The sequence below is a fragment of the Euprymna scolopes genome, chromosome 3, assembly GCF_053919585.1.
Source record: "Euprymna scolopes isolate OS-2025 chromosome 3, ASM5391958v1, whole genome shotgun sequence".
Classification (NCBI taxonomy): domain Eukaryota; kingdom Metazoa; phylum Mollusca; class Cephalopoda; order Sepiida; family Sepiolidae; genus Euprymna; species Euprymna scolopes.
In genome coordinates this window covers 129,527,094-129,544,909 of record NC_136484.1, presented here as the reverse complement: position 1 = coordinate 129,544,909, position 17,816 = coordinate 129,527,094, and the positions used below count along the sequence as shown (strand labels likewise).

At 30.0% G+C, this 17,816-nt stretch overlaps 1 protein-coding gene across 1 annotated transcript in view; it reads left to right on the top strand.

The window, feature by feature from the left end:
• The window catches only part of LOC145259107 (uncharacterized), a 41,331-nt gene extending 23,995 nt beyond the window's left edge, over positions 1–17,336 (top strand). The window contains exons 9-15 of the mRNA XM_080116771.1: positions 4,122–4,293; positions 4,974–5,081; positions 9,077–9,226; positions 10,866–10,985; positions 14,840–15,009; positions 15,921–16,045; positions 16,956–17,336. Coding sequence (XP_079972897.1) covers positions 4,122–4,293; positions 4,974–5,081; positions 9,077–9,226; positions 10,866–10,985; positions 14,840–15,009; positions 15,921–16,045; positions 16,956–17,110 — 1,000 coding nt within the window. The 3' untranslated portion in view covers positions 17,111–17,336. The remainder of the gene's footprint in view (positions 1–4,121; positions 4,294–4,973; positions 5,082–9,076; positions 9,227–10,865; positions 10,986–14,839; positions 15,010–15,920; positions 16,046–16,955) is intronic.
• The last annotated feature ends 480 nt before the right edge of the window (positions 17,337–17,816 follow it).

The following is a 17,816-nucleotide window of genomic DNA, read 5'->3' as shown; positions in this document are numbered from 1 at the left end:
AGATGGGTACAAAGTCATAGCACTCCTTCTGAAGCCAAGCCTGGGTCTCTTTGTGGGCTGGCACGGAGTCGAACTGCCACACCCAGGCTCTGTCAGCGCCCACCTGATTGCACCAGAGGATCACCACACTCTTCTGCACATTCAGGTACACTTTCAAGCCCATTTCAAAGATGTGAGATGGCATGATGTGGCCCTCACTTGAAACCACACCAAAGACCATAACTGTGGCTTAAAATTTTGCTTTCATCACCCTGGGCACATCCCTGTTATTCGTGGCAATCCAGCGATGCATTTTGAGGGTGCTGGCAATGGTCCTGTTGTACTAACTTGGATCAGTAGAGAGCATGAGTTATACAGCGGCGCATCTCCAATCTCGCTCATTGAACATTGTGTCACTTTCAAACATGAAAGAAGGTTCCTATCGCTCTTGAGATTTGTACACAACTCGCCAACTAGTAGATGGTCTGCAACAAAAAAAGAAAATCAGTTTCCATCAAACGGAAATGGAATCATGTTATTTTATTTATTTTTATTTATTTAATTTTTTTTTTTTTTTTTTTTTTTTTTTAGTGCGACAATTTTATCGTTCCATCCTGTAAGAAGTTACCTTAAAATATTTTGTGTGCCAGAAAATTATCTGCATAAGAGGGTCTTTTCTCTAAGCCGAACGAAAAGAATAAGACTTGAAATTCCACAAAAATGAAGATCATTTCAATTTTATGAAAAATTTAATTACTTGCCATAATTGCAATTAAGTAGAGTGAAGCAAGTTTAGAGTTCTTTATGTGCTCATATGATTACCTTCTTTCAAAAGTAGCAGTCATATATATAATCTTTTTCCATCCTGTTTATTTTTTAATGTAATTTTGTACATTAATCTTTCGTTAATCTTGGTTAAATTTACAACAGATAAATTTTTTTGCAATTTATTTAATGTTAAAGCATTTTGATTAAACTATAAATATTGTGACAATTGTTTTGTAGACAACCATTGGAAATAATTTCTTTTAGTTCAATTTCCATAGTTTAAAGAAATTATAGGTTCAAACCTTTTTCAAGTATATTTACCATATTTAATATAAGTGACATGGCTTGTGTACTACAAAATTTGCAGAGTTTATCTTAAACCCTGTCACTATCCATGCACACAAGATAATGCAGGCTCTTGTAAACTTTTTCAATTTGTAATAATTACCTAACTATTTGACCTTGTTGAAAGAGCAGGTATGCTTACAATATAATTCGATTGCAAGTGCAAATATAAGTAAAATCAAAAACAAAATTAAATATACAATGTATAACCACGGCGACTGAGATATAGAAGGCCTATTAAGTGAAATTGCCTGCAGGCAATGTAGGTAAGATTTGTCAAACTGTTACTGTCGATACTATGTGACAGCATTTTTAAAAAGACCATTAAAACGTGTTAAAAAAAGAAAAGAAAGGAACCCAATTCGATTAATAATGAAACTGAACTTTATAAAATATAAAAAATTATGTAATTTTAAAGCAATATACAATCTAATATTGATAAAACTGAATTATGAATTTAGGGAACAAACAATTAAAGAAACATAAAACACAACCAATTCTTGGCCTTCAAGACAAGATCACAGTATCTGTTCTGATGCTACAATTCACCTTTTCTGTCCTCGGTCGGTGAAGGAGAAATCTTTCATGACTGAGACAATTTTTATTTTTGTTCCTATTCAGAGTGCCCTTTATTGGAGAGCTGGATTTTCTCCAACAAGATTATATGTTGAAATATTTAAATAACTATTACTTTTAATACAGAAATTACATTTAAAATTTTGGTTTTCTGTTCTATGTTTATTTTTTCCACATGTTTTTCATCAAAACGTGTAGCGTATTTTCATCAATTACATGGTTAGGAATCCTATACTCCGCTACAGTCTTCATTTTCATATCAGTGCAGAATACATGAATACGGAAATGAAATTCACATAACTTTTAAGAGACAATCATACTATAGTGTGAACATTAGTTAAAAACTAAGAAAATATAGTAAACATTTATTTTATTTTTCAATTTTTTTTATTTCTTTAATTCAATTTGATTCATACTTTTATTTTGTACTTGTTTTTATTTTATTTTCATTTCATTTTAATTTATTTTTATTATATTTCCCATACTACATATTTTTATCTTTTGTTACATTTATTTTTTCATACATATTCAAATAATGCTTTTGGCCTTTTTTTTTTTTTTTTTTTTTTTTTTTTTTGCCTCAAATAGTACCTTCAAAAAAGTTTTTGTGATTAAATAAACCAATGAAAACCTTTTTGCGGATGCACTTTTTAGGGAGCAACTATTAAATTAAAACCCATTTACGCAGGGTCCATGTTCCCCATGAAGTACCTTTTTTTTTATTATTGTTGTTATAATAATAATGGTGCTTGTGCAGTGTACGCACCCTGTTATATTTTAGATAGGATTTTCAAGTTAACTTTTATGGTATTTTTTTTTCATCAAATTGTTAGGTGAAAGTGCAGTTAGAAAGCCTCACCCTATTAAGAATGGCTTTCTAAATAACATTATTTCAGCACAGTAAGTACACGGCACACATACCAAACAATATTTATAAGATAAACACAATATGTTAATTAAAATTTAATGTACTCTTTATTTTTAGTTTATATCCAAACTTTAATTAAAACTGATTAGTTAATGAATTTTTAAGATGAATTTGTGTTCGAGAAAATAAAGAATTTAAAGAATAAAGTGAATGCGTTCGAGAGAATAGAAAATTTCCTATTTTATTTCCCATTTCAGTCATATAAATTATTTACAGAAAAAATGTTATAAAACAAACAAACAAAAACTTTTAAGTTTTAAATATATTTCAAAGGAATAAATTATGCCCGGTGCTAAAATATTGAAATCATCAATTATTTTAGTTTAAAAAAAAATTTTTTTTTTTTTTTTAAACTGTTGTGAAAAATGCTTCTAACTTTAAAATATTTGGAAATACTCAATGGAAAGTTTTGTTTATTATTAACGGACTCAAAATTCTCATATAAGAATTGTTTTGCCGTTTAAAAAAATAAATAAAATGAAATATTCGTCTTCCTTCGATAGATATAAAAATTCCCAAACAACCCACTTATTGTTATATTTTGTTAGATTAAAATTATCCCAATGTGCAATTATTATAATGATTGGAAATATATAATTATCCAAATGGAGAATTGTTTTTTATCTTTAGGAGAATAAAAAACATGTACAATCTAAGGCAACAAAAAATATTTTTTATGACCATGTGGTTCCACCGGAAGCTTTCTATACCTACATGTTGATCAGGAAATGATGTCACGCTGTCATGTTCACTGGCCTACTCTCTTAGTGGTGGTGGTACAACACAGTGTTATGACTGACAGAAGTTTGTGTAACAAGTTGGGTTTCTCACTGTTAGCTTGGGTTCTTGCTTTTCCCAGGACAACTCTTTAAATCCAGTATCGATAATCAATCAAGATTCAGTACCTTGGTAAAATAGATGGATCAATATTAAGCATTTCAGCGAATAAACATTGAACACATTTTTTTTTATCGTTCTTCTCTGCTGTTGCTGTCAGGACAGGGTTCCACAATGCTACCATGAAATGATGAACTCTTTCAGCATTTCTGGCTGTAAAATTAAAATGCTTTATATGCATTCAGAGTTGCAGATGTTGCATGTCCAGGCCTGTTCCAATGATGTTGATGATATAGCACTGACATCCACTTATATTACTTTGTTTTTGCTTTTTGTTTGTTTTTTTTTTTTTGTGTCTTTCTCTAGTTTCCATATGTTAGCAGGTCACTTTAATGCATCAAACATTGACATTAAAGGAGGTGTTGAATAGTTTTCTCAGATAGAAGATTCAATATTAAACAATTTGATGTCTTGTTTTTAGACATTTTTAAATTGAAGCTAAATGTAGCTAGTTTTTCTTCCAAGTGGCTGTTCTGTTTAGAGAATGACACCCGTAATTTCTCCATCTTCCATCCTCTGAACATGGCCTAACCAGCAGAGAGAAACCAGTTTTTTCTTTTTTGCTTGCTTGTTGATATTAAAATCTTACACATGTTTTCAGTTTTTTTTTTTTTTTTTTTCATTGCAGTTGCATGTACATATCTGGTGTGCCTGGTACTGGCAAAACAGCAACTGTTATGGAAGTTCTTCGTACCTTAAAGCAATCTGCAGAAGAAGGAGATATTGGAACATTCAAATATATTTCATTGAATGGAATGAAACTAACTGAACCCCATCAAGCCTATGTGCAAATTCTCTTGGTATGAAAAAAATATTTTCTTACGTTTTTAGACCCAGTTTGATCAAGTTTTCTCATTGTGTCACACTCTCTATCTATGATATAACTGAAACTTAGTTTACTTAAAACATTGTGTGGGAAATACAAATTATTATCATCAATGGTGTGAGTTCAAAATACGACCGCTGAGATACAATGCACGGCTCTTTACAGACTTTTCTTTCTCCAACTTTACAACATGGCAAGAAAGAAGAAAAGAAAAAAAAGAAAGAAAACAACATGCTGAAGATGGAGTTTAGCTCTGAAATATATTTATGTTATAAATTTTCCTAATATTACGTTGTAATTTGGCTTTCAAGCGCACTTAATGCGTATTTTATTTTATACAAATTATTATGTTATTGAAAGCTTTGACAATGCAGTTTTTTTTTAAATAAAATAACTCCAATATTGATAGTTATTGATATATTCCCAATATTTTGAGGAAAATCGGTTCAATTGTGACCAGATTCCTCCTCTGTTTTCTTTTCTCTTTTTTCTCTCATTGCAGTTTCAGCCCTAATTGCTTCTTGTTTACAGCAAATACTTGAATGCAATGAAAAAAGTCAAAACATTGCTGTCTTTTTATATTTCTTTTTCTGAGTCTTTTTTCCCCTCTATACTTTATCTTAAGCTTATCTTTTCTCTGTTATTTTTAACCAGCAACTGACTGGCCAAAAAGCTACAGCAGACCATGCTGCCGAGCTCCTTCAGAAAAGGTTCAGTGGTATAGCACCTCGCAGAGAAACAGTTGTTCTACTTGTAGATGAGGTAAGCAGTTTTTTTCTCCCTTTCTAAACAATTCGCATAAAAATAGTAGATTCTTGTCTAGGAAATGTTTGTACTTTTGGCAATCACAGGATTGTGACATGAACACTTCTAGCATAATCCCCTGAGCTTACTTGAAGAGTTCAAGATCAGTATTAGTGCTGGTAAAGCCATTAGCCTAGATGATATTTTCACAGGGTCAATAAGGAGCTACCAAATTCATCATGAATTGCATTTACTGACTAGGCTTTACAGGGCAATGATTTGTCCTCACTTGGAATAAGGGTCCCTAGTGTTCACCAGAGTTGTCAAGGTGTTCACTAATTCTCTTAAGCATCTACAGCATCATGCCATCAGATATATTCTACATGTTCTCTGCTGCAACCCTGTTCCCTCTGGAGTATATGATCTGCTTGGATTAGATCTGCTGTCTACTCACTGGAATGTAACAGTTGCTTCTATTGTCTGCAGATTATTTCATAATTCTTACTCCCCACTGCAATGCTTAAATACTATTCTGTGCTGTGACTGAACAGACCAAACCTGCGACGATATAAATTCACATTAAACCCTCTGCATAATCGCACTGGTGTTTGCTCAGAGATGACCCAGCAACCTTCTTTCAGATTGTGTTCTGCAGTTCTAAATGTGCTGCCTCAGCATTGCGCAAATGAACATTTTCAAAGTGACTAACTATCGTGATGTTCCTAAGTTTTATGCATTCTCTAATTAGCTTAGTAGCCTTTGTCTATTTCTAACAGTTTTATAACCATGGTTTAATAAAGGAAAAAAAAAAAAACGAACATCAAGCACTTTGGACTTTTGACACCAAAATGGTTCCTTTAGGTGATCACCAGTTTCATATTGAGAAGAAAACATTTCAAAGATCTGGAGAAATACTTCTCAAATCTGACAAAGATCCAGAATGTGCAAACAGTATTCACCTAATTTCCATGCTATGCCACTTGTTTAAGCTGTTTGAGAATATAAACTCTATTGGCTCACTTCAGTTGCTTAACCAGCCATCATCCTTCAACAAGCAAGATTCTGATCTGGCAAATTTATAACCAGCCAACTCCTGAATCTTCCTCAATACATTGAAGATGGGTTTCAGAAAGGACTGATTATAAGAGCTGTCTTTATTGATCTGTTTGCCATGTATGACACTGTAAACCACCACCTCCTTTTGAAAAAATCTTAAAGCTGACAAAAGACCTGATACTCATAAACCTCATCAGATCCATCTTGAAAGACAGACATTTTTATGTTACTCTAAGCAACAAACAGTAGTCAGTGCCAGCAAAAGAATGGCTTACGTCAAGGTAGTATGCTGGCTCCGTTACTGTATACTAATGACCAACTAATGGATCAGAATACTGAGTGGTTTATCTATGCTGACAATATCTGTGTAACATCCCAAGAAAATACATTTGAATCAGTAGAAACAAACCTTTACTCGACCCTAGACGAGCTACTCCTTTATGAGAGTAACCACATCCACACAAACCTTGCAAAAATTCAAATTTGCTCGTTCTATCTCAGGAATTGGGATGACAACCAATCCCTGAACATCACATAATTTTGAATACAATTTTAAAATTGCAACAAGCCTCTCTACCTTGATATAACCTTGGATCACAGCTTCTCATTTAAGGACCATGTAAAATAGATGGTGCATCTGCATTTATCGACCCCACGGTTTCCACTAAGTTGGCTGGACTCATTCAGCAACTGACGGAAATAATTGGAAAAGGTTGGCTGAGTGTTCCTAAATTTTTAACAGGCACGTTGTCTATTTTTAGCTCATATGAATCTATGAAGTCTACTTTTTAATAAATTGGAAGAAATAAAAATTTAATTTTAATTGTACAGGTTAGGGTTATGGTTGGGTTAGATAAATGTTTGTAATTTTTATATGCTTTCATATTTTTCCTGTTTATCATAAATTTCTCGTAGCAGTTTAACATTTCATGATCGGCCACTTCTGGTTATTCCCGTCAGAGGCCGAGCACGCCTGAGAAACTTTATGGAAACAACACGTCAGTAAATGCAGATATACCAAAAAGACTGCACAAACTGAGATGCAGTGTGTTTGCCCTGTGCTATTCCTCTGCAATATATGCTGCATATCCTTTTGAGAAGAGATCAACACATGCCAAAAAATTAGACATGATAGAATAGCACCTACCTCTTCATTACTGGTTGCCCAATGCCTACCAACCTACATCTCTTCACTGGTATTATTCTTGTCGATGTGAGACAGAAAGTTGATAACCAAGTAGAGATCCAAGGCTAACAATGATGAATGCTATCTTCTTCATGAATATGAATAAATGAATGAAGACAAGAGTTGGTACGAGATTATTGATAAAAACAAGAGATGAATGTTTTTACCAGACGTTTGTTTGTCTGTGAAATGTCACATAAAAAAATACAAATCAAACTTGGCACGTAATCATTAGATTTTTAAGGTTATCTTGATACAGATCTTGGATCGTATTATTTTAGTTATTCAGACTATTTTCATCTCCTTTTTTTTCAACTGATCTATCTACTAATACATCTCATCAAATTTAGGAATCTTTGTCACACTCTTTGAAATCTCTATGGAAATGTAAACTAAAGCCTTTATTTAATCTACAGGAATAGATTATTTTATCACCCATGTGAATGAAGCAAATTTTATTTTATTCTTACTTAGTATTGGCTGTAGTGAGGATTGAACCTTCAAACTTCAAAAGACTGTCACTTAGAATCTCTATTATTATATAAAAGTCACTGTATATGTGTGAGTTCCTTCCTCATAGATTCAGAAATGGCTAAGCCTATCTTTTGCAAATTTCACACAAAGGTAATTTGTATGTGTGGCAGTGTTCTTAAATATGTTTTGTCCAGAAATTCATCCAATACGTCTGGAAAAGCAAAAATAATCCGATCCTAAAAATAGTTTTTTTTTTTTTTTTTTTTTTAATAGATAAAAAGAACTTTTGCAGAGGAATATTTTATGTTACACTGGCCAAGGGAGATAATAAAATGTCAGCAAATTATTTCTTCTTAAAAAAATAACAACAGAATTATTGTAATCTGGAGTTATAGCTCAGTGGTAGAGCTTCAACTACTGATCGAATGATCCCCAGTTCCAGCCCGGGTGTATTTCACCATTTTATTTAAAAAATTTTCTTATTGATGAGTTCAATTTACGATAGAAGAGGTACCATTTGAAATCACTGTAAATCATTTCTTCATTTGCATATTTTAAAACTAAACATTAATCAGAAGTGACTCTTCCAGGGCATTCATTTTCAACCCCAAATATCAGCTGACATGATATTGTAAATAAACACAGACAGAATTTGATGGACAACATTATTATTTTTTTTGTGAATTAGTCCACTGGAAAAATTATTCCTTGTAATATATAATAATCAATAGAAGATTGATTCTATAATGATACATATGCAATCTATATAAATTAAAATAGCATGTTTAAGTGTATTGTACGACTGGGCAACGCCAGGCGGACAGCTAGTTGATTTATATTTTACACTTTTATCTATTATACCATGTGATCATAAGGATGACCAACTTTTACAAGAGGCTAAAACGAGAGTTCATCTAAATAATCAATCCTCATTTCAAAAAGTTTGGAAATACAGATCTTGGATTATTTTCTCTTTTGGCTTTTATCATCTTATTAGCTATCATCTTAGCAAAATGATGTTAATATTTTAGTGATGCAAGAGAAGTAATTTCATTATTTAAAATAGATTTTCCCCCTCTCCGCTCCAATTTTTTTCTGTTTTTAAACCATCAAATAAAACAAATATCTGAACCTAACGAGATTGCTCCTTAATTAAGAATAGTTCACCTTTTTTCTTCTTTTTTTTTTGTTTGTTGTTTAAAGTTCAAACATCAAAGGTGATCAGATTTTTAAGTTTGAACAGTTTTCAGTAGGAATACAGAATTATTTACACTTAATTTTATTTCTTTTAATTTAGCTTGATCTGTTGTGGACACGAAAACAAGATGTGATGTATAATATATTTGACTGGCCAACGAAACCGTATGCTCGTCTTGTTGTTTTAGCTGTCGCAAACACAATGGATTTACCAGAAAGAATTATGATGAGCAGAGTTTCAAGTAGATTGGTAAGTCATTTTAAACATTTAATATATAATTTAGTTTATCATATTTCAGTAAACTTTACATTAATTTTTTTTTATAAAAATAAAATCAATTTTTTTAGTAAAAGAATCAATTTTTTTTAATAAAAAAAAGAATCAATTTTTTTTAATAAAAGTAAAGTAAATTTTTTTTAATAAAAGTAAAGTAAATTTTTTTTAATAAAAGTAAAGTCAATTTTTCTAAATAAAAGTAAAGTCAATATTTTTTAATAAAAGTAAAATCAAATTTTTTATAATGTTTTGTTTATGTAACACTAGCAGTTCAGCCCGACTTTACTCGGGCCCTATGTACTTGCTAATAACTTGCCCTACATGTGAATACACATTATATAAGATTTCAAATGTTTAGACCAAAAATTTTCTGAGTAATTTCATAGAGACTGCAAAGGTAAATTTTTTATAACTTGGACCCCAATTTTACTCCCTTAACATTTATTATTTTGGTCTCAAATCAAAATAAAAAAAGTTTTACCCATGTCCAAGTTACCTACATCTAAAATTTCAAGTGTTTAGACTCAAAATTGGCGGAGAAATTTGGTAGAATCTGTAAAGGTCAACTCTTTTAACTTTGACCTTTTGGCAACCAAATTTTCACTTCAAAACTGATTAAAATGCTTGCCGCATGTCTGAATACCCATTATGTATAAATTTTAAATGTTTAGACCCAAAATTAGTTGAGTAGTTTGCTAGACACCGCAAAGGTCAAATCTTTTAAACTTTGACCCCTTGGTAGCTCAAATTTTCGACCCAAGCTGATTAAAAAGCTTGCCCTACCTCTGAATACTCTTTATGTAAAATTTCAAATGTTTAGACCAGAAATTGGCTGAGTAATTTGGAAGAGATTGCAGAAGTCAATTTTTTTTTAACTTTGACCCCAATTTTAACCTCTTAACATTTTTTTTTTTTTTTTTGCACAAATCAAATTAAAAAGTTTGATCCATGTCCAAGTAACCTACATTTAAAATTTCATGTGTTTAGACCCAAAATTGGCAGAGGAGTTTGATAGAGTTTTCCAAGTTCAAATCGTTGAACTTTGACCCCTTGACAGCCAAATTTCTGGCCAAAAACTGATTAAAAAGATTTTCCCAAATCTCAATACCCCGTATGTCAAATCTCAAGTCTATAGACTGAAAATTGACAGAGTTATTTGGTAGGGAAATGTACACAGACAGACATTTTCATTTTTATAGATATATAGATAGATTTTCTAGTTTAGCATCCTTATTTGGCCATTAATATATTTTTTTCTGGATTTTGCATTTAAATTTTCTTACTAGTATTAATAAAAATCTCATCTCAGTACTTTCACAGGTATTGATAAAACTCTTTTAGTCATAATGCTATGAAATTAAGGAAATTTTTATATCTTAAACTTATTTTTTATATCCATACTTTGACAAGTATTGATTTAAAAAATCTCATCTTGGTATTGATAAAATGTTTAATGATTTTTTATTGCCAAACTTGTGTTGTCTACTTATTTAAACTACAATTCCTTAGATTTGTTATAAAACTTAATTTTGTTTTGCTTTATTTTCTTCTGCAGCAGATTTCATGCTTCGCTCTTGTGATGCATTTCTAAAGTTGTTTTTCTTTGCTTCAGGGCTTAACAAGAATGACATTCCAGCCATACACTTTCAAACAACTTCAAGAGATTGTTGTCTCTCGTTTGAAGGGACTTGAAGCATTTGATGAAGATGCAATTCAACTTGCTGCACGAAAAGTATTTAATCTTTTTTTTTATGCATAACTTTTTTGTCCTAAAATCAAATGATAAAAATGGATGGCTTAAATCTTAACACCACATAAACAAGTATATAGAAAAAAATGCTGTGAGAAGAAACAAAAACTCCTTTACAAGAAACCATTAAAAAGTATTGATAAAAGAATATTTGACTATTGCGATACTTTGTTAATGGATAATCAAATGAAAACCAAAGTAAAGTAGTAATATATTGTTTACACTGAAAAAGGTTCCATCAATAGAAGAAACTATCACGTTTTATTTATTTATTATTGCGGACTTTGGGGGTCTATGGCGCAGTGGATAGACGTTGAATCTCTATGGAACCTGGTGGGCATTGTCTAAAGATAGTGGTTTCAATCCTTCCCAATGCCAGCCGAAAGCTTTGTTGGCCAAAACATAGGGAGACGACAACAACTATGGAAGGCAGTAATTGCTGTGGATGCAGTTAGGAGATTCTAAAACACCTGAAAAGTCGTGGAACAACAACTAAAAAAGATGAGGACAAAAGTCTGCAATAAATAAATGAATAAATTATACAAATTACTCCTCTCGATAAGAATTCCACTGGTGTTTGTTTAGAATTACACCTATTAAAAAAATAACAAAAATACAGAAAAATCTTTATAATGTACACACTCGTCACAAAACTAAGATTTCATATTCCAAAATTCACATAAATTGATGAAGTACTTTTTTTTTTTTTTTTTTTTTTTTACTAAGGAAATAAAAACTTACGATTTTTAGCAATTTTTAATTCTAAATTTATCCATTAGAAGGCTGGTTTTGATCTTAATAGTTAGAATTGTCTCCCTTTTATATATCCAATACTAGCTGGATGCCCGGCGTTGCCTGATCGTACAATATGTTTAAACATGATATTTTAATTTATGCAGGTTGCATATATATTATTATATTTACTTGTTGGACTAATTCACAAAAAAAAAATTTTTAAATAATAATGATGTTTATTTATCAAATTCCGTCTGTGTTTGTTTACAATATCATGTGAGCTGATATTTGGGCTTGATGATCTTAAAAATATTCTTTCTTTTTTTATAGATAAAAAATTTTTACAGTGGAATATTTTATGTTACACCAGCCATGGTTACACTGGTGTAATTTAAAATATTCCCCTGTAAAAATTCTATTTTTATATAGATAAATAAGAGAAGAAAGACTATTTTTAAGGTCGTATTTTTTTCGATTTTCAATACTTATCAGATGAATTTCTGTACAAAGCATATCTAAGAACACTTCCAGAAATATAAATTATCTTTGTGTGAAATTTGCAAAAGATAAGTTCAGCTAGCTGCTTCAGAACCTATGAGGAAGGAACTCCCATACATACACACACGCAAAATGGCTTTTATATATATAATAGCGATGGCCAATCAAAATTTTACTCACTTATTTCAATAAGAATCCACTGGTGTTTGTTTAGAATTATGTCATAAAATTTGATTTTCCTAGTTAAAAAGAAAACTATTTGATTTTGATTAATTTATGTGATTTTTGGAATATGACATTTTGTTCCGTGACAAGCACATACATCATAAAGATTTTTCTGTATTTTTGTTTTTTAATAAGTGTAATCTCTACTATTATATCAAAGGAACTTTGTGCGTGTATGTGGGAGTTTGTTTCCTATGGACTCAAAAACGTCTGGGACGATTTTTATGAAATTTCACACAAAGGTACTTTGTGCCTGGCAGTGTTCTTACATAGGTTTTGTATTGGAATGTCTTTGATAAGTATCAATAATCAAAATAACTGATGAAAGAAGGAATAGGCGATTTTGACCTAAGTTAACACCTTATATAGCCTAACAACACAAATGTATTTAAGTAGTTTTATTACCGTACAAACCTGAAAGCCCAGTCATATAAAATCAACAGTAGGTTCTTTGATATGACAGAAGTACATTCGAAATGAATGTTTCTGTTTAAAGCATAATTGAAGCATGATACTTGACTTTTGCATTTTAAACTTTAATGCAAGCCATTATATAAAAATAATTTTATAAAATCAATAGGTTCTCCACAGTGCAATGTAGACTATAATGTATTATGAAATAAATCACTGCGTAGAGGCATGTGAGCTTCCTCCCAGTGCACTGCGAAGAATCTCCAACTAGAGCAGGCAATCAATCGATTTAATTGAAAAATGGGCAATTTCACCGATTTCAATGATAATAAAAAATATGGGAGCGTTAAAAATTTGTTGATCATCATTCAATCCCAGACAACATCGGGTCGCACTTCTAGAAACTCCCACTCCTTTATTTATATGTATATTACAATAATCCTTAATAAATATTCTCAAAATCTGTTATAAATTCTTTTTTTCAGTACTAATTAATTTGTACATGTTAATTGCATTTAATTCCACAAATGTACGACATCAGAAATATAAAACTTGATACACATTAATTTCCATGAGAAAGTATACAAAAAGAAAAGTGACTAAATTACTAAAATAATAACATCTAAATTATTAACACAATATGGAATCCTTAGGTTTAATTACTTTACTAAAAAGAAGAATGATGAGTGACAAAATTGGGATCATTAAAATAATTAGTAATAAGTAGTAATTAATAATTTTAAATATTTTTTAAAGTCTTTTTCACACGGAAAATTTATTTGCAAAATTTTAAAAGCTCGATCTACCATTATTTTTCGAATAGAGAAATATATTTCGAAACAGATACTTCATAAATTCAAAATTAGTTTTGTTTACATAATAAACTGATTAGTGTGCATGGAGGGGAGGTAATTAATTTCTGAAAAGTTTCAAAAACTTTGGCCAATTCAAGCGAAATAAGTTATTTCCCTTGTATCACACGTTACCAGCAAACAGCAAAATCATTTTTTCATTGAATTATAGAAATGTACTCATGTACTATTCCAATGTCATGACAATAAGGTAGATAACATTGCTTTTAGTTGACATAATAAGTAGTTATTGTTTTTTGTTTGTTTTTCATGAAAACTCAATTTTTCGAGTTTTGGATTTCACTATTATAACGAAGAAGAACTGAATTAGTATTAAGTATTTCAACAAATAAATATTGAATATTTTAGAGAGATCGTTTTTTTTTTGTTGTTGTTATTGTTGCTACTACTGCTACAAGAGGGTTCCACAATAGACGTTTGTGTTTTGCTTTATATAATTGCTTCTTTATGTCCTGCTATAGATGAGTGTTCATTAATTTAAAAAATAAACATCAATACATCATTTTGTTAGAAACAGCAACATGCACAAGTAACACAAATCATATTTAAATATGTAAATAACACTTCCATACATAAATAGTAGTAAAGCTGAATATGACACATATGTTGAAGCAGAAAATATTTTGAAGAAAAACAATGCTAATGTCAGATTAAAATTTTGGATGAATTCAAATTTAGTTCTTGTCCAGAATTTCCTTTTTATTAAAAACAAAAAATATAGAAAAATCTGTATGATGTACATACCTGTGATGAAACAAAAACATATTCCGAAAATGAAATTTTATGAGTATCCAAGAAATGGCTGTCTCACCATCATTTTGAAAAAAAAAATCTATAGAAACTAAGAGATAACTGAACAATAATTTATACTTACTAAATTTATGTTGTAATGCTTACGAATTCCTATTAATCACTTAGAGAATGATTTTCTTTATGAAAATAAAATACATGATCAAGTTATGTAATTTGGTTTTAATATAAGAAGAATTTTGAACAAGAATACAGAATTCAGTATCTGCAGTTGTAATATCGTTTTTGTTGATGCTTATATTTTTTTACAAAGAGTTTTTTTTGTTTTTGTTTTTTTTTTTACAGGTTGCTGCTGTTTCAGGTGATGCAAGAAGAGCTTTAGATATTTGCCGGAGAGCAACTGAAATTGTTGAAAGCAACAGATGTGGAAACAAGAAAAAAGAACTTGTCAATATGTCACATGTGAATCAAGCCTTACAAGAAATGTTTGCATCAAGTAAAATCACGGCCATAAAGTAAGTTTTGGATCAAGTGTAGATATGCCACCCAAAATATGATAGAACCCAGTTTCACTTAAAATCATATCTCATTTCAATGAAACACCTCAAATTTAAACAAAGCACATATTTTTTTATCTCAGAATAATTTTTTTTTTTATTTCAAAATTCACAATATTCATTTTTTTTTTTTTTTTATTTAATTTTTTTTTTTTTTTTTCAAATTAAAATATTATTATTATTTATTATTATTATTATTGTTGTTGTTCTATGGGCTCATTTAATGCTGAAACAGAAAACACCTTCACTAAACAATTGATTCTATATGTCCAATCAAATACATTTAAGCTATATTAGTAAGTGGTGTTGATATTCATTATGTCATTTACGCATGCACATACACTCTTATTTTTTATAGAACCTTTTCTTTAATCATGATTTGTTGACACTTATTTAGAATTACACTGAGTTAAAAACAAAAATGCAGAAAATTTTTTCTGATATATGTACTCATCATGAAATGACAATTTCATCCAAAAATATCGCGTGAATTGATCAAGTAGGTTTTCTTTTCTTTTCTTTTTTTTTTTCTTAGATCAAATTTTAGGAGGAAGCATGGAGGAGGTTGAAAGTGGCCATATTGTTTTAAATTTTGCTAAAATTCAAGGGCAACAATTCAATTCGTCTGCAGAGATTTTGTTTTTATTCAAAATAATTAAGTTTTTAATCATAAAATTTTTCTGTATTTTTAATCAAGTGTAATTCTAAATAAACACCGATTTGTCTGACCAATCAAAACTGATTATTTCTTATACATTTTCTTACATTCTCAGATACTTAAGTTAGTAACCAATAAGTTATAGGGAAGTTTTTTTTTTTTTTTTTTTTTTTTTCCAGTTGATTAAAAATCATATTCTGTTATCTTCCAGATCTGCTTCTGAACAAGAACAGTTATTTTTAAAAGCTGTTGTTGCTGAATTTCAGCGATGTGGCCTTGAAGAAGCTGAATTTTCCAAGCTTTACACGCAACATATCTCCTTGTGCCGATTTGAAGGTTAGTCTACTATGTTTGGTTTTCTGGCTTTTTGATTACATCGTAAATTTTATATTTTAGGATATTTTAAGTAGATCAACTCATAAACTGAATGCGATATTATAGTAGTTGAAGCGTAAGAAAGATGACTGATTGTGGTGAAACATATATATTTTTTAATTATAATAAATATAGGATCAAAGCATAGTATCTACACTCTTGCCAACTATGAGGGGTGGAGGATAGATTTATTTCCTGCCATCCTTCCTTGTTGAGAGGTTGCATCAGCAAATTTACAAGCTTTTTTTTTTTTTTTTTTTCAAACTGATTCAAAGTGACCTTTTAGCCATGAACAAATTAAAAACCTATCTTCTCTTTGTCCTCTTAGGAAGGCAGTTGAATAAACCAGTAGATCTATTTCTCTTTTCAAAACATTTCCATGGTATTGAAAAATTATGAATCATTCCAGGAGTTATAGGCAAAATGTAAACCAAGCAAAATGAGTTTAATTATTCAAAAATTTATATGATTTAAAGAATGTATGACACCATGTGTAAAGTTAAAAAAAAAAATATTTAAATTTTGTCAGTGTTAGCTCTCATTTTTTTTTTTTTTTTTTTTTGTGTGTTAGCTCTCCTGTTTTTTTTTTTGTTTTTTTGTGTGTGTGTTAGCTCTCCTTTGTTTTTTTGGGTTTTTTTTTTTTGGTTTTTTTGTGTGTGTTATCTCTGAGTGGTCTCCTTTGACTCTTGCACATACTAGTTGATTAAATACACTCTGAAAATGATATTTTAGCTTTCTTTCTATTTGGAGATCCTATATTATTGTGCATTAAGTATTAGTAAATATGAATTTTTTTTTTAATTTGCTATTGCAAAAGAAAAAAACTGTTTTCAGAAATGTTTTTATCAAAAGTTTTAATTTTTATTTTCAGGTCTTCCTCCACCAACATTTTCCGAATTATTTGCCATCTGTTCCTCTCTTGGTGCAATGAGAATATTGCTCACCGAACATGCTCGAGCTGATTTACAGATGAGGGTTCGGCTTAATGTTAGTCAAGATGATATTTTGTTTGCTCTGAAAAACTAAAAAAATGAAAATGAATGAAAAAATAACGATAAAGAAATACTGTGAACTAAATAGAAATTTACCCTCATCCAACTTTTATCCATGCAAAAAAACAAAAGACAAAATGTAAATATTTTTAATAAAAAATTTTGTACTTAAATCTTAAATGGAAGTAACTGCTTTCATCAAATTATCTTGTAAAATAGTCAACTCTCTGAATTATTGAATAAAAATATTTTTCAACAAAGGATTGTTTTGTTTTATGATAATTTTAAGTCTTGAATGTTTACAAATATAAAATAATGCTGGTGTATCATATGTTAATGACCATTTGATAAGTTTAAATGTTTTTAAAGTTATTTACTCTTATTTGGTAATGCAAGCAATTATAAAATCAATGCTTATATCACACTTTTAATTTTTGTACATTGAAAAACTAAAAACAATATTACAATATTTGTTCTTTCCAACAAAGAATGGTTTACTGTCATCAGAAATATGTGGTATTTTCACACAAGTAATACCTTTGTACTCAGAAATCAATTCAATTAATTTAATCAAAATACTTCAGGCAAAAAATAAAAAAATACTGTTTTGGATCAAATTTTGTGAATAATAAAACTGACTAAATTTTTAGTTTTGAAAAAGTATTAAATTTGTTAAGTCTTTTTTTTTTTTTTTAACACTTGGAGAGGGATGCCTCCCAGGCCACTATCAACAATCTACA